The 17,060-nt window shown below is 58.3% G+C and overlaps 2 protein-coding genes across 4 annotated transcripts in view; one reads left to right on the top strand and one right to left on the bottom strand.

Moving 5' to 3' along the window:
• Positions 1 to 16,709, bottom strand: part of GTF2IRD1 (GTF2I repeat domain containing 1) — a 95,430-nt gene extending 78,721 nt beyond the window's left edge. For 2 of the 3 annotated variants that reach the window (XM_036410072.2, XM_036410071.2), the window contains exon 1: positions 16,366 to 16,504. Coding sequence is in view for 1 of the 3 variants with exons in the window: in XM_036410069.2 (XP_036265962.2) it covers positions 16,366 to 16,692 (327 nt within the window). In the remaining 2 variants the exon portion in view is untranslated. Of the gene's footprint in view, positions 1 to 16,365 lie in introns of all 3 variants that reach the window. The other variant, XM_036410069.2, reaches the window with a different exon arrangement.
• Positions 3,651 to 4,325, top strand: LOC118703263 (dynein light chain roadblock-type 1). The gene has a single exon (XM_036410073.2). It carries the CDS (start codon positions 3,708 to 3,710, stop codon positions 3,996 to 3,998), a length of 291 nt encoding a protein of 96 aa, XP_036265966.1. The 5' UTR covers positions 3,651 to 3,707; the 3' UTR covers positions 3,999 to 4,325.
• Positions 16,710 to 17,060: the final 351 nt, after the last annotated feature.

Below are 17,060 nucleotides of genomic sequence, written 5' to 3'. Positions count from 1 at the left end.
GAACGACCAAAAGGATTGGAGCAGGGGCAAGACAGGGCCACTGTAAGGGGTTCCGGCCGGATAGGACAAACGACGGGGGCAGGGCTCGATAAGGGAACTGGTCCTCATCAAGCCTCTGCAATGGCCTGGGCCGGAGATGGTCAGGTCAGAGGCAGATGCTGGGAGCGGAATGGAGAGAAGAACTTTCAAATGGATGGGGAGCCCTAAGCAGTTCTGGTTCCAATGATGGAGTGGAGGATGGGGTCCCCAGGGAACAGAGGGGAGGAGGCTGTCAGATCCCTAGGGCCATCTGTGGGTGTCAGAGGCTGGGGGTGTCGAGGGGACTGAGGACAAGGGAGAGCTGAAGAGTCAGGGGAGGGGAGAAGGATGGGTTCTGGAGGTGGGAGATCGGAGGCCAGGAGGCTGGCCAAGGAACCCAGAGGAACCCAAGGGCTGGGGAGACAGATGAGGGAGCAGGGGAGCTGTGCAGAGGCTGAGGAGTGGGAGGGGGTGGAGGCCGTGGGATTGGGGGGAGAAAGGATGTAGAGAAAGAAGTGGGGTATGGAGGGCTCACAAGGGCTTCATTCTTTTTATTTTCTTGATTTTTACAGAGAGGAAGGGAGAGGGATAGAGAGCTAGAAACATCGATGAGAGAGAAGCATCGACCAGCTGCCTACTGCACACCCCTCACTGGGGTTGTGCCCACAATCAATGCACATGCCCTTACCTGGAATCGAACATGGGACCCTTCAGTCCGCAGACCGATGCTCTACCCACTGAGCTGTACTGATTTCAGCAAGAGCTTCATTCTTTATGAGGAGGAAACACGAACCAATGGGGTGGACAGAGGAGACAGTCTCTCAGCGGGAGGCCGGCTCCCAGATGGGTCACAAGGCCTCTGCACTCAAGACACAGGCCCAAAAGCTGAGCCAAAAGCCCAGGCGCTCTGCCAACCTAGGACAGCGAAGGGTCCCCACAGATAGCTCATGTCCCCAGTGAGGTGTAGGCAGGATGGCAGCGGCTGGACCCAGAGGCCACCCCGGGCAGGCGAGGGAGGCAGTGGTCTCACCGGCCTCCATAAAGGTGTGCGCACCTGGGCCTGGGGGCAGGGATTTCCACGGCCGTGCCCAGCACCAGCTCCATCAGTCCATGCACACCTGCTGGGTGGATGAGCGCACGGCTAACGCGATCGGGAGGCCTGAAGCGGGGGCGGTGCGAAAACGCTCAGCCAAGCATGACGCCCTTGGCACCCGAGGCCCTCCCTGGCACTTCCAAGTCCACCACACCCACAGCTGGTCAGCCTGAGGGGAACCAGCTGGGTGTCGGGGTCAACCAAAGCTGGGTGGGGAACTCTCCGTGCCTCAGTTTCCTCAAGAGCGAAACAGTGCCGCCACCAGTTCTGCTGCTGTGCCCCGAAGCGCCTGGCATGGGGCCCCGAGATCACAGGTGCCCTTTAAAGAAACGCAGTGATGATTGCCTGGCGCTGACATCACCTGCCGGGCTCCTGTCCTCCCCAGTGAGCTCACTGCGTCTCCTCAGCGCCAGCGTCTGACGGGCAGCACAATGACACTGCTGTTCCCCCACAAGCCGGGACCTGGGTGGGAAACGCAGGCCTGGCGCTCAGCTGGGTGCAGGGGACCCTGGCACCCCCCCCCCCCGGGTCCTGGGTGACCCCCCGCAGCTCACCGGCACAGGGGAAACCGGTGCTGATTCTTAAGCATCTGCAGTGCTTGGGGGCCGGGTGTCAGGAGACAGTAGGAAGCAGCCAGCCCTGGGTGGTGCCAGGCCCTGGGGTGATGGCGTCCCCAGAGAGCCCCCTTGCCAGGCGGAAACAGGCCTCATAAGGATGAGAAATGCAGATGAGGCAGCATGCATCAGGCCCTTTCTTGTCAGGAAGAGGCTGGGCAGAGCAGGGCTCGTCCCTCGGGGCTGATCTAATCCTGGCAACCGGGCCCCACTCCCGAGCTGGCGTGCTCCCTCTCCTCCTGCGGGCTCCCACTCAACCCAGTGCCCGCCTCTGGGCAGCTAGGGGTGGGGAGCAGGGATCCCAGGGACGGCTGTGCCCTGCTGTGGACGTGGGGTCAGGAGACCTGGCTTCCAACTCCAGATACCACTCACCCTCTCTGGGCCTGTTTCCCCCTCTGCACCTCCGAGCTTGGGCTGGAAGTGTGTGAGGGTGTGCCCCTTGCCAGAGGGAGAGGGGCTGCAGACAGGGGCCAGGCTTCCTCTCGGGTCACAGTGAGGTCCGAGGCGGGCTTCCTGGAGACACGGTGGGCCCTGACAACCAGAAGGTATGGAGCTGTAATTTTCTGAGCCAAAAGTGGGGCTCTGCTGCCAAGACCAGGGGCCCTCAGGGGTGTTGGGGAGGGTGATGGGGACAGCAGAGGGGAATTCCAGGAGCCGCTAGCCCTCCGAGCAGACCCCAGGCTCCAGGCTGCCTGCCTCATGTGCAGCAGCGGACATGGAGCCAAGAAAGGGGAATGTGTTTTCCTGCCTAAAAAGTAACCCCCTTTGAAGCCTGGGGAGAGAAAGTCACTGCTCTTCCAAAGCTCCGTCCCCGCAGAGGTGCAGGTCCGTGAGGAGGAGTTGCAGGTCAGCGGGGAGGGGGTCGCAGGCCCAGCCCCTGGCATCCTCCTGCCCACCCATGGGCTCTGAGGACCGGCTTACAGAGTGAGGACCCTCCTCACGGGGCTGCCGTAGCTCCAAACCGGCTCCCCGAGGTGGTGGGCAGCAGTGGGCACCTGGGCACAAGCCACTCCAGCACCGGGCCTGCCCCCTTCCCCCGTCCCCCCACATCCATTTTCACTAAAGTCTCAGAGTGCTTGGCAGCAGCATGAATGTGGACGCAGCCCACACGGGCGGTGACTCAACAGCAACGCCAGAATAAACCTGGGCCCGTGTCCTCGAGACTGCGTTCTCCCCTTATGGGGGGGGGTGCTCACCACCCAAGATACCCATCTGACCCATCCTGGTCTTCTTTAGGTACTTCCTACAGTGAGGGCATCGGCCACACTTGGCAGACCCTGAGGGCTGTGCCTCTGGGATGCAGCCGGACAGGAACGAGGTGGGAGGGACACACAGGATACAGCACGGGTTTCCCGGGGCAGACATCAGTGCCCCTTCTCTCCTGCCTGTCCCCGGGGGCCACCAGCCGTGCCAGACTCAGCACCTGCCCCCTCCTGCCTCCGGCAGCATCTGAGCCACGCTGCTCCCCTGTGAACTCACATCTCATTTGGGGTTTTGGAGGCCCCGGCCACTCTCACTTCCCTACGTTTCCCATCTACCAGCTGATGGCAGACAGGGGAGGCTCAGGGGCACCTGCGGGAGGGCAAGGAGACTTGGGTCAAGAGTCACCTGACGTGGCTTTTGGATCTTGATTCTTTTAACTCCGGAACCGTAGTCACGTGTCTTCCTGGGCCCGAGAGCCTCAGTTTCCCCGTTTGGGAAGGAAGAGGTCAGCCCATTCTGAGGTTCCTTCCAGATCTAAGAGTTCCTGGCTCCAATCACATGGCACACCCCCTCCAGGAGGCTCAGGAAGAGGGGAGGGAGAAGGGAGTCCGAGGGAGGTGGCAGGAGGCCCCACAGTAACTCTTGGCCCCAGCCCTAGGCATAGGTTACATTAGCCACCACCCCCAAGGACAGACCCAAACTCAACAGCTACATTTGAAAGGGAAGGTGGGACCGGGCTGGGCAGCGCTGACGGTGCAGGGCTACCCATTCGTTCCGAGATGGCAGAGGCGGAGGAGACACTGAAGCGACTTCAGAGCCAGAAGGGAGTGCAGGGAATCATGGTGGTGAACACAGAAGGCATTCCCATTAAGAGCACCCTGGACAACCCCACCACCACACAGTACGCCAACCTCATGCACAACTTCATCTTGAAGGCCCGGAGCGCCATGCGTGAAACTGACCCCCAGAAGGACCTGACTCTCCTTCGGATTCGCTCTGAGAAAAATGAAATTATGGTTGCACCAGACAGAGACTACTTCCTGATTGTGATTCAGAATCCAACTGAATAAGCCACTCTCTCTCAGCTCCACGCATCACTCCTTAATTTAAGGCCCCCAAGAACAAGAGTGTGAGTCATGTCAACCAGCTGGCAGGTGGAAACCACCTTCGATCCCCTGCGGGCCAGCCCAGGGGCCGGCGTGGCCGCAGCACCGCCCGCCCAGGCGCCCCTCTGCTGGCCGCAGCCTGACGCCCGGGAGGCCTCTTCCTCACCCTCCGAAAACGAGAGCTTGTGAGAGGCCCACACCCTGCTTCCTCCTGACGTTCAGTTCACTTTGTTTCCCTTGGAAAAGGCTGCTTTTCTTTAACTAAAAATAACTGAAACGTGAAAAAAAAAATAGATGATAGATAGATAAATAGATAAAATAAAAGGGAAGGTAGTTGCTGAAACCGGTTTGGCTCAATGGATAGAGCGTCGGCCTGCAGACTGAAGCGTCCTGGGTTCGATTCTGGCCAAGGGCATGTACCCTGATTGCCAAAGGCAGTTGATGGGTGTTTCTCTCTCATGGATGTTTCTAACTCTCTAACCCTCTCTTCCTCTCTGTAAAAAAAAAAAATCAAAAAAAAATCAATAAAGTATTTTTTAAGAATTATAAAGAAATAAAAATAAAAGGGAAGGTGGTGCCAACTAGAATGAGTGGACAGTGAACCCGACATAGGGTTAATCTGGGAAGGCTGGCCCCAAAACCAGGTGTACTCTTCACCCACTCAACTCACTTACTGGTGCCCAGTTCTCTCCGTTTTTACAGAGAAGGCAAAACTGTGAAAGGAGAAGGATTCTGCCCATCAGCACCCCAATCTCCACTGTGCCTCTAGTCAACCAACCCACCTCTACCCCTAAGCAACCCCTGATCTGCTCTGTCCCTACAGTTTTACCTTTCCCCAAATGTCATACACATGCAACCGTACAGGATGGAGCCTTCCGGGTCTGTGCCTTCCACTCCGTTTACTGCTCCTGTGATTCCTCCGTGTTGTCTGCATCAAGTTCACTCAACATACAAACTAGCATCCCACGGCATGGACGTACCAGGGTGTGTTTATCCAGGCACATTCAGATTGTTTCCAGTTTGGAAAATTATGAATAAAGCCACTATAGATATTTCTATTCAGGCTTTGATATGAACATAAGCTTTCATTTCTATTGGGTAAATATCTAGAAAGGGAATAGCTGGGTCATATGATTAGTGCACGTTTAACCTTTATACATACATACACACACACTCACACGTATATTTTACTGATTTCAGAGAGAAAGGGAGAGGGAGAGAGTTAGAAACATCAATGATGAGAATCATTGACTGGCTGCCTCCTGCACGCCCCACACTGGGGATTGAGCCTGCAAGCACAGGCATGTGCCCTTGACCGGAATTGAACCCGGGACCCTTCAGTCCGCAGGCTGACCCAAACAAGCCAGGGCACGGTTAACCTTTTAAAAAGATGCCAACCTAGAGACACGATTGTGGCTGCCAGGGGCTGGGCGTGGGGGGAGGATGGGGATGACTGTTAATGGGTCTGGGGTTTCTCCTGCAGTGGTAAAAAAACACTTTCTGGAATTAGACAGTGGCGATGATTGTACAGTCTTGTGAATACACTAAAACCAGTGAATACTTTAAAATGGTGAGTGTTACAGTGTAATTATATGCCAATGAAATAAATAATTTCCAAACTCTTCTCCAAAATTGGCCATACCACTTCACACTTCCACCAGCAGTGTATGAGAACCCCGGCCCAGGCCAGTTTGTTTATTTATTTATTTTTAGTTAAACAATGATTTTACTGCTCGAGTACATTTCCAATTGGGGGGCAGGACTCGTTTGGTCTTATAACATCGAGCCAACCGATGTACACGGCTCTCGATCAGAATCAGACGGAATTTAGCTTCCTTATCCTTTCTGTTCCTCTCAAGATGCTTTCGAACTGCAACAGCTTTCTTAATTAGGAAGACCGGGAGCAGGTCCTTCAGCCTTAAGAATTCTCAGGATCTTTTTAAAAAAAAACACACATATTTTATTGATTTTTCACAGAGAGGAAGAGAGAGGGACAGAGAGCTAGAAACATCGATCAGCTGCCCCCTGTACCCCCGTCCCCAAGGCACGCACCCAAGGCACACGCCCCTGACTGGAATTGAACCTGGGACCCTTCAGTCTGCAGGCCGACGCTCTATCCACTGAGCCAAACTGATTTCTGCAATTCTCAGGATCTTACTGCCTGTCACAAAACGTACTTGTGCAGTGCCACGCCCCTGCCAGTTTTAAAGGTGAGAAATCCCACAGCTCCTTCTGGGCTGGGAAGCATGAAGGAGCGAAGGCCTCGAGGCAGGACTGGGGGAGCCCTAACTACAGGCTTCTGGGCCTGAGCAGAAAGGTCTCTGAGTGGGGAGGGGTGTCAGAGTGGCGTGGGAAGTGACGTGACGCTGCCCTCCACAAAGTGTGGCCCTGGGACTCCTGGGCAGGGACACCTGACGGGCAATGTAAGTCTGGGCTGCAGCAGAGCCAGATGCCCATCGGCAGGGTGGGGTTCCTCATTCCTCTTCCTGCTCCTGGAGAAATGAAAGCATCCCCACTGGTCTAGGCCTCAAAGGGCCAAGACTAGAGGTCTGCTTGCCTATAAGCATCCCTCACCTGTTCCTCTCCCAGGAGGCCAGGGAGCTGGTGCCTCGGTGTCCTTCCAGCTCCCTTGTCATTAGGAGAGCTGGGCTGAACCTGTGCAACATCGGAGAAGTCCCCAAGGAGGGTGTGCATAAAGGCAAAACCCTTATGAGAGGAGAGGAATTCTGCCCTCACGCCTGCTCTCCATGTGAAGCATGGGTGTGAGGGCTGGAGGGGAGGCAGCCATCTCATAAGCATGAGGCACACGTAGGAGGACAAAATTCAAAACGCTAGATCAAAACCATGTGCTATCACTTCACACCTAACAGGGTTGCTATAATCAAAAAGATGGATAATGCCCAGTGTTGTCAAAGGCATGGGAAAACTGGAACCCTCGTTACACCGCTGGTGGGAATGTGAAATGGTGCATCCATTTTGGAAAGGAGTCTAGCGTTTCCTCAAAACGTTAAATTGTCATCACGACCCACCAGTTTTACTCCTAGGTATTCAGCCAAGAGAACTGACAGCACAGTTCACCCAAAACCTTTTCCACACGTATTTACAGAAGCATTATGCACAACAGCCAAAAGGTAGAAACGACCCAAATGTTTATCAACTGAGAAATGGATAAAACAAAAACAAAAATGTGGCATATCCATGAAGCAGGAAACTCTTCCGCCATGAAAACGAGTGAAATTCTGACGTGGTTGTGGGGGAAGAGGCGAGGGGGTGGGGGTGACCCCATGAGTCTGAATTTCTTCTTGGGGTGATGAAAACGCCCTGATATTACACAGTGGTGAATACTGCACAACTTTGTGAGTATATAAAAACACGATGAAGAATACTTAGAAGAAATTAATTTTAAAATAAACTAAAAACAAAACAAAGCAACATGCCAGGGAGGACAAGAACCCCTGAAGGCACCACTGTGCCCCAGCCAGCCTCAGACCACCCACCCCCGAGCTTTTTCTTGAGGAATAAATAAACCCCTTTGTTTAAGCTTCTGCAGTCAGGCTTTCTATTCCCGGGAGCCAAACACACTCCTAACTGAGGGACTCGTGCCCCCCCCCCCCCCCCCCGGCCGTCACCCAGTGAAACTAGAGGGGGCTCTGTATAGCGGGCAATACTCATCCTAGGCTGGTGGTCAGGACTCAGCTAAACGTCAAGTTATCCAGCACAGTCATGGCTGGTGGCCTACAAAATGCCACCCTATATGCGAGTACACACACGTGTGCACACACACACACACACAAGTGTGTGTCCACACAGCTCACAGGACTAACTGTTCGGAGGCTCCACACTTGTGTTCTTTCCGTGCACACCAGCTGCCCTTCAGAGCGGAAACCCCAAGGAGCTGTAGACAGGACACTCCCCCACCATCACCCCACCCCCACCTCTGGATGCCTGAGAGCCACAGCCAGCAGGGGCATCCCCCGGGGAAGACAGGGGGGAGCCAGCAGGAGTTGGTACAGAAGGATGGAGAAGCTCTTCACCCCTCCAAGGCCCCACCCAAATCCCCAACACCTGGCTCACTTCTAACTCACGTCATCAAGTTTGCCCACCCTGCCTACTCCTGGGTCCAAATCCCACCCACCTTCCAGGGTCAGGCAAAAAGTCGCCTCCTGCAGGCTGCCCTGAGCATGGGCTTATCTCACCTACCTGGAGGGCAGACTCTCCAAAAGCCAGGTGCAGGGCCCAGCCGTCTCATCATGATGCCCGATGACACACCAGGGGGCTGAAGGGTGGACAGGCCAAGGGTGCAAACCAGCTCTACCCTCGGGGCTGCCCCAGCTTGCCGAAGCAGAAACTGAAGCACAGCTTACCCCATCCTCTATGGGCAGATGGTGCTCCCCACAGGGGCAGGTGCTGGGGGAGCATGGGAAAAGATGGTGTCCAGTTCCCCTCTGGGGTCATCATGACATAGTAGAGGAAAATGCCCGTGGATGAAAAAGGGGTCCCAGCGAAGGTACCCTCACAGGTGACCTGATCACACACTCCTACTTGGGCAGGTCATGGTGGTTCATGGCACGTAACTTCTTAGTAAAAGGCTTATCTCTCTGCCTTGAGCAAGCCCTGTCCACTGCTTCTGTGCATCCAGGGTAGCACGTCTCCGAAATGCCCCCTTCCCGCCCCTTCTACAGGGGACCACCCTCCAGCAAACACACAACCTCATTAGCCATCCTAGAATCCAATTCCCATCTTGCTTTCTCTCTCCACCCTCCTGTAATCTTCCTATGTTCCCTCCTTAATATCAAATGCATAAAAGAAACTGCAAACTGGTATTCTCCAGAGCATTTGAGATTTTGCTCCCCGGCATATGTTATCAGTTTGGCTCAAATAAATGCTTATAAAAATTCCTTACAGGTCTGGCGGCTCCTCACGTTGACATACTCTTAACTGAAATGTCGGCCGGCTTCCCCCGCGTCCCCCCCACAACCGAATGTGCTGATCCTCCCAAGAACCCTGCTACGTTGGCATAACCGTCCTCATTTATCCAAATGAAACTCAAAAAGGCGAAGTCACTTGCCTGAGGCCAGACAGCAGGCTGGTAGTAGAACTGAGGCTTGAACCCTTGTCTGTCTGGCGTCAAAGGTCCTGGCGGTTCCGTGTCACCCGACTGCGAAGAGGGGAAGCCCCGAGGCAGCCAAAGGAACCCCCCAGGAGGGGCACTGGCTTCCCACCCAGGGCAACTAGGAGCATCTCCCTGTCTACCATGTGCTGAGAGCAGTGTCTGCGGGAGCAGCCGGCCCTGGCGGGGATGGCCCGGGATCAGAGGGAGGATGTGGTTAGCCCACCTGCCCTGAGCCAGGGAACGGGGCCACCACCTCCTTCCCAGACGCCCTATCTCTCCCAGCCTGGGCCTCTCTGCGGAAAGCGGCCGCACCTGAAAAACCAGCTCGCGGATAAACATGAGAGACACCAGCCTGGCCCAGCCACAGGACCCCCTGGGAGCCCGCCGGGACCACCCTGGAGCCAGGTGGGTGTTTGAGCAGGGGTCCTGCCTGCTCAGGGCACCACCCAGGAGCAGCCGAGGGCCCTTCTGCACAGGGCAAGCCTGCCACAATCTTCCTAGGCTCCCCCCAAGCACAGCCACGGATGGGGCTGAGGTGCCGGTCTTGGAGGACACGGGTGCGGGTGGGAGAGGAGAGTGCGGGGGGGAGGTGCTGGGAGCAGCCCAGCTCATCAGGAAAAGCCAACGGTGCACGCGCACGCTCGCGCGCGCGCTCTCTCTCTGTCTCTGTCTCTCTCTCGCTCTCGCTCTCTCTTTCTCTCTCTCTCTCTCTCTCTCTCTCTCTCTCTCTCTCTCACACACACACACACACACACACACACACACACACGCAATGAGTTAAAAAACCCCGAAATCTCTTAAGACACCCACGCAGGCCTGGTTATCACCAGGGAGCTTCCTTTTCTTAGGAAGCCACGAGCCCCAGACGACCAATAATCTCTCTCGGGCCTTTCCTCCGCTCAGGCACGGCTGTTCAGGGCTTCCACGGGGTCCTGTGGCCCCCATTTCCTGGGTGGTCAAACTGAGGCTCAGCTGACTGGGCAGCCGTACAAGTCCTACGAGCGGGCAGGCGAGAGCTGGAATCCACTTGCCTGGAAGCTTCTGTGACCGACCGACTGAGGAGCAAGGGCCCACCACACGTGTTTGTCAGGTAACGTTTTATTTAGAGCCCCAACAGACAGCTCGGATAACAGGGGCCCCACTCAGCCTCAAAGGGGGCACAGGGAGCCGGAGGCACATCCCCCCCCCCCCCCCCCCCCCCCCCCCCCCCCCGCTCCCCTCCGCCTCCGGGCAGGCCCCAGGCCCTCCAGGCTCCAGGAATTCCACCAGCTTGAGTTCCCCCCACGGAGCGAGCGGCACGCTGGTCCTGCACACCAGATGCTCCGGCTCTCCCGTTTACAGATGACCAAACCAAAGCACAGACACGTGAAGTCACTGCTGGGTGACCCTAAATCCTGCTCACAACTGTCTTCCCTAACCCCCAAAGCCCTGCCCTGGTTTTCAGGAAAACACAGAATTTCTACCCCAAGCAGACAAGCTACAGGAGTAGAGAGACCAAGAGACACATGGCTAGGGACCCCCCCCCCCAGCCTCCAAGAGGAGTGGGGTGCAGAGATGGGTGAGACACCCCAGGCAACAGACGGCTCCCCTCCCACAGGCCCGCCCGAGCATGGATTGTCTCCGGAGCCCACCTGCTTGGCGGCGGACCCAGCCCCGAGGGCCGCGCGGGCAGGTGTAATTTCACCCGGGCTGGCTGTACGTGCGAGTCACCAGAACCGGAGGATGAAATTCCAGCTCTGCGGACCGACCGAGGCACGCAGCTCTCCTGGCCCGGGGCCGCTCTCAGAGCGGGCGGGATGGGGTGCAGGCGGTCACCCTGTGGAAATGAGACAAGGGCACTCTTCCTCGGGGTGGTCCTGAGCAGAACGGGGCTTTGGCAAGCCAGGTGTGCTGTGCCCACACTCCGTGGTGGGCCCACACGGTGGAATATTACTCAGCAACCAAAAGGAACCAGCGCCTGACATCACGGGAGAGGTGCACTGTGCCCAGCAACCAGAGCCAGGCAGGCTGCAGACTGTGGGGTTGCACTTATAGGACGAAGGGACACTCTGGAAGATGCCACACAGACAGAAAACACGCCAGGGGTTGTCAGGGGCTGGGCACAGCGGAGAGGGCTGGCTACACATGGGCCGGAGGGTTTGGGAAGAGGGAGTGTTCTCTGTCTTGACAGAGGCTGGACTATGTGATTGCGTGCATTGGTCAAACTCCTTGGCTGGAACACTTACGACGTGGGCACTTCCCTGGCTGTACATCATCCCTCAACAACACAGACAATTGGTAGGCGAGCCCCCGCTTCCTGCTGGTCTGCAGCGGGGTGCCAGAACCCGGCACCCCAAAGACCTGGCGCCAGTGCAAGTTCCTCACAGGCAGCTGGACCGATAGACAGAGACCTCCCAACCCTTTATGGTGATCCTGTAAGCAGCCAGAAAATGTTCCTTGAGACTCCACTAGACCTCAGCCAGCACACAGGCCTGGCCCTGCAGACGCCTCCAGGAGAGCAGCAGTCCGAAGGGTGTCCTCCAGCTATGGGCCCAGGAAGGAAGGGCCCAGCTGCTCTAACTCACAGCTCACTGTCCCCCTACCCCTCCCTGGCTGTGCGCCTGAAAGAGCCCCAGGACTCGCCTCTGACTTCCTAGCCCGTTTCTACTCCAGGGGTGACCCATATACCCACTAGCAGCTGTGAAGTCCCCACCATGGGACACCAAGTTCACCAAACCACAGCACCACCTTGGGGCTCAGGCAGAACGGAGTGGGGGTATCATTTCCATGTTACATATGAGCGCACACCTGTACTGGGAAGGAGGGGACATGGCCACGAGACCCCGCCCTGCCTCACTTCCCAGCCATGCTCCCCACCACATTCTAGGGTCCTCAGCCTAGCACAGGTCTGAGGGGTGGGGGTTCTGCCTCGATGGCAGCATGGCGGGGAAGGGGGCAGCAATTCCCAGCATCCAAAGGGACACCCCTCAAACCTTCCCCTACCAGCGGCTCTAGAGACAGGATCTACAAACCTTAAAGGTGGACACCAGAGAAACCGCCTCCCAGTCCTCAGGCCTAGCTCTGCAAATCTTGTCTGTAAATCCTATTCTGGTGTCTGATAGGGTGGTTCCTGGCAACTCCTCTCCACCCAACATCCCTTCGTACGCTGTATGGACCACAACGACAAAACCAGGGCTGCCCAGGCTGGCGACCCTGAGCACCCACACCTTTACACCGAACAGGAGATCTGGACCACAGGCCCGAGAATGCCTGAGCGAGGAAATCAGAATCAAAGCTGCTCAATTCAAACTCACTCCAGTCCACCCCCAAAGTCTTGGCCCCAACACCAGGCCTTAGCCACCCCCTGCGCTCCTCCCTCGCCCTCAACCGTCTCAGTCCCAAAGGCTGAAGCTGTAGGATGGCCAGATAACCCAAGACCCTAGGTCAGTATGAACTGTGGATGAACAATGAGTTTTTAGTGTAAGTTATGTGCCCAATACAGTATTATTCGTTGCTTATCTGAAATGCAAATTTAATTGGGCATCCCAATTTTTTTTAAGCCTCTCTGTAGGACATGCTTATTGATTTGAAAAACAGAGAGAGAGAAAGAGAGAGCGAGAGCGAGAGCGAGAGAGAGAGAGAGAGAGAGAAACCTATGTGAGAGAGAAACATCGATCCATTGCCTCCTGCACGCACCCCGACCAGGGAGTGAACCCGCAGCCTTTGGGTGTTCAGGGTGACACCCCAGCCAACTGAGCTACCCGGCCAGGGCGGCATCCCTGTTTTTATTAGCTAAATCTGGCAACCCGAAGCAGATGGTCCTGAAGGAGGGAGGCAGGTGGGCACACAAATAACTCTGGGCCAGCCAGGCCATGCGCTGGCCCAGGAGGAAGGGTGTCTGGAAGGAGAGTTCTCTGTGCCTGGGACACCCCCACTAGTCGCTCCCAGCCTGGTATGGATCAAATACGGCCTCACGAGCTCATTCAGGAAATCTAACTCAGGACAAGTGCTCAGCCCCTGGCACCACCCTCCGCCGGGCTCTGAGCCTCTTTGCTGTCATCACTGTCACCCACAGCACCGAGTCTGAGATGACCAAGTCCTGGCCCCGTGAGCATCAGGATCACAGACAGTCCCAGCCAGACGGCCCTGCGAAAGAGGAACCTTGGTGCCCAGCCAGCGAAGGGTCTGGCTCCCCTTGAGACACACTGAAAGCCCCCAACACCTCTACTCAGAAGTGTCCACACGGCCAAGGGGGTGACATCCCTCTGCCTTCCGACTAGGTTCACCTCCTCCCTCCCCCACGCAGACCAACCCTTCCCACCACGCCACCCCAGCTTGTGAATTCCTGCTGGGAATTCCCTTCCCGCCTCCCCAAGGTCCACGGCTCCTGGGTCCCCCCTCCCGAGCCCGTGGCCCTGGGTCCTGCTCTGCTTTGCAGTGTTTGTGGACTAACCCTGCAGGTCTCGTTCCTGGTACCCCTACCCTCCGAGGCCCCTGCAGGCCCCTTGGTGCTAGTGGCACACACTCCTAGCTTCTCTCAGAGAACCTGACGGCCCACGAATGGCTGAGTGGGAGACTGAGAGAAGCAGGATGGAAGACACTGGGGGAACAAAGCCCCAGACACAGGTTCAGGGGTAATGGGAAAAGGGAAAGGAGGACCCTTTGGGAGGATGAGGAGCAGGAAGTTCAGGGGAAGAACCTGGGATCCCTACCATTGTGGAAGACCTGTCCGGAGATGAAAATGTAGGAGAGAGTTGCTTAGCAATGTGGGCCAACGCTCTGGAGTAGGCCTTCATTCGTTCATTCATTCATTCACTCAAGTAGCCATTCAGCAGATATTTGGGTACCAATCCTGGGGCACCAAGGAATCAAAAGCAAGCCTCGGTCCCTGCCCTGTTCCTAGAGCAACCGAGGAAACAGCCATGTAACTTCTGAGTGAGCTCAATGTTGGGACAAAGGACAGGATGTCATGGGAACAGAGAAGAAGGTAGCACTCTGCCCAGCCCTAGGGACATGACAGCTAGCTATGTCCTGACCAGGGAGAGGAAAAATACATATTCCACAACTCCTGCCCTCCCCCAAGCCTAGTCAGGCAGCGCCGTTAGAGACATCCTCCTCTCCCGCTCAGGGGAGGCTCAGGAAGAACCTTCCAGATAACAGGCACAACAGGTGCAAAGGCCATTCAGGAAAACTGCAGGTTTCAATGGATGGGCCAGTGGGCCGAGGGTGGACAGAGGAGATGAGCCAGGCTGAGAACGAAGATGGAACGGGAGGTGTGATCTGGTCACACTTAGGACTTGAATGCCCCAAACCGTAACCCACATCACCCTGAGATTCTCACCTGGAATCTCTGACAACCAGTCCTCTACCAAACTGGCCACCCTGGATGCTGGAGTCAGGCGAGGGGTAAGAACCGCTGCCTCCGAGACCCCGCTATTCACACGTGCCTCCCCAACTACATCCACGCACCAAGCACTAACTGCCACCATGTCGGGGGCTAGCCCAGCTCGGGGAGACTGCCTTGCGTGAACACACAGGAAGTATCTGTGATGAGCACATGGCAATAAATGTCCTCTCCTCCAGCATCTAAGGAACAGCCACACATCTTAAGTAGGTTAAGTGCGCCCCTATAACGCTGTCTCTGAGACCCAGTTTTGCAACCTTCGGCCCCAAGGTCTCCCGCATTTAATGGCTGGCTGTCGAGATCCAACTCTTCCTCGTGTCCTCCACGGGGGCCCTCTGGGACCCTCGAATCGGAGCCGAGACTTTCTAGGTCATCCTCAGAGCAGGCTCCAGAACGGGGTGTGGTCTTACGCCTCCCACATCCCCAAAAACAGGCTGGGGGACCTGACATCCTACTGCCTTGGTGCAGGGTCTGTTCCTCGGTCCCCAGTCCCCTGTTCAGAAGAGGTCAGAATCCACCTTGCCCCCTCGTGGACCCTGCCGTGGGAGGCTCACGGTGGCCCCCGGATGGACCTCATCCTTGCTGCCCTGTTCCCAGCCCCTCTCAGCCAGCTGCCAGCAGCCTCCTGCTTCGAATAGATAATCAATGCCAGCGCCCTTTCCCGGTGGGAATGACGCTGCTGAAACAAATGGGCTCCTCGGAGGCCCCTCCCAAGCCCTGAGGCCCAAGGCCATGGCCAAGGAGAGGCCAGTCCTGGGCATAGGGTCACCAAATCCACAGGGAAAGACGATGGTCAGTGAGAGCAACTTCCGGCCAACACTTCCTCCTGCAAATGCCACCCCTCCCGAAACTGCCCAGGCCCACCTCTCTCCGTGCCGCCAGGCCCAGGCCAATCCCCAGGCAGCCCCAGACCCCACACCATCCTTACCACATTCCATCCTAAGCCAGCGCTCCTCCCCCCTTCAGGCAGGGAGACCCCCTCTCAGGTAAGCTCCCTGACCCCAGCTCCCACCCCACGTCTGGTCCTGGGAGGCTGGGACTCAGGGCCAGGTGTCCAGAGCTTGAGCCCACTCCAGCCGTGTGGTCCCCCTTTGCCCTGGGCCCAAGCCAGTGCATCGTCCCTTTCCCTGGCCCCAGGCGGGCCTGCAGAGCCCAGGAGAGGCATCATGTCCATCGCTCCCAGGGACTGGGGATTGGGGGTGGGCATCAGCGCCCTGAGGCCCCTCCTCGGCCTGGCCTCCTCGCCGGTCTGCAGGAACTCAGAGATTGCCCACAGATGGGGCACCTCCACTGCTCCTCCGAACCCTTTGAACCCCCACGGAGTGTCCCCCAACCAGGGGTTCCGCTGCCAGCCTCAGGCCAGGCCCCTCCCGAGACTCCCAACAGGAGCCACTGTATTCGCTGTGCTGGACTCTGTGAGTGGGGGGCGCGGGCCGGGGGGATGGCCCAGCCCGAGGCAGGCAGAGGCGGGGGGAAGGGGCCCACGGCCTTCCCAGCCCCCTCAGCTCCCACCCAGGCGCCCGCCTCCGCGGGCAGCACCACTGACCTCATTCGCCAACCGCAGCAGCCTGCGGGCGCCCGGGGAGCCCCCCACCTCCTCCGGGAGGGCCCGGGGTGACAGCTCCGGGCTCCGGACCCCTCCAGGCAGGTGGGGGCGGCCGCCCCTCCCCTCCCCCGGCCCGAATTATAATCCCGGTCACGTGCCTCCCGATGCACCTCAAAGGCGGACCCAGATTCTGGAACACCTGGAGGGGGAGAGGCGGGGGCCCCCGGGGTGGGAGGAGAGGGGAGAAGGGCCCGGGCGCCCGCCCCACCCGCAAAAGTTTCTCTCCTACCTTGGAGGATCCCCAAGCGCTGCTGCCAGCGGCGCCCCGGCCCCGGCCCGCGGCCAGGACGCAGCCTCCTGCCGCCGCCGCCTGAGTTAATCCGGGGGCGCGGGGGGCGGGCGCGCGGCGGGGGCGGGCGCCGGCGCGGGGCGCGGGGCGCGGGCCGGGGAGGGGGCCGCGACGGGGGCGCTCGGCCGGCCGGGGGGCTGGCGCTCGGCGGCCCCCACCCCCGGCGCGGGCTGCGGCGGAGGGCGGGGCGCGGCGCGGGGAGCGGAGCCGGGAGCCGGAGCGCGGGGAGGCTCTTTGTTCTGTAATCCCAGTAAGATTGCCAGTCATTCGCCCCGGCCCTAATCCCAGCCCCGCGCAACACCACCCTCCATTGGCTGTCATTTACATACGGGATTAGCCCGCCCGGCCCGCCCCGCGCCCCGCGCCCCGGCCTGGGCACCGCGGAGGGAGCGCCGCCACCCCGCCCGCCCCGCGCTCCCGCTCCGCGCCCCACGCGCCCGCCGCCAGGGGGGCCTACGGGAGGGGCGCCCGCGGCCTCGCGCCCCCTGGCTGCCCGGCTGGGTCCCTCCATGCATCGCCCTGCGCCGGCTGGCTAGGGCGGATTAGAAAGCAGGGGCGCAGGGACCTGGAGGGTCAAGGTCACTCAGCGGGCGCGGGGGAAGAGCTTGGGAGCAGAGGCCAGGGCCTGGAGAGGC

This window comes from Pipistrellus kuhlii, unplaced genomic scaffold, assembly GCF_014108245.1.
Source record: "Pipistrellus kuhlii isolate mPipKuh1 unplaced genomic scaffold, mPipKuh1.p scaffold_m20_p_4, whole genome shotgun sequence".
In the NCBI taxonomy this organism is placed as follows: domain Eukaryota; kingdom Metazoa; phylum Chordata; class Mammalia; order Chiroptera; family Vespertilionidae; genus Pipistrellus; species Pipistrellus kuhlii.
This window is presented reverse-complemented; position numbering and strand designations above follow the sequence as displayed.

Bases quoted from the DNA above. Each gene is read 5' to 3' on its own strand.
- LOC118703263 (XM_036410073.2), top strand. From the start codon at position 3,708: ATGGCAGAGGCGGAGGAGACACTGAAGCGACTTCAGAGCCAGAAGGGA.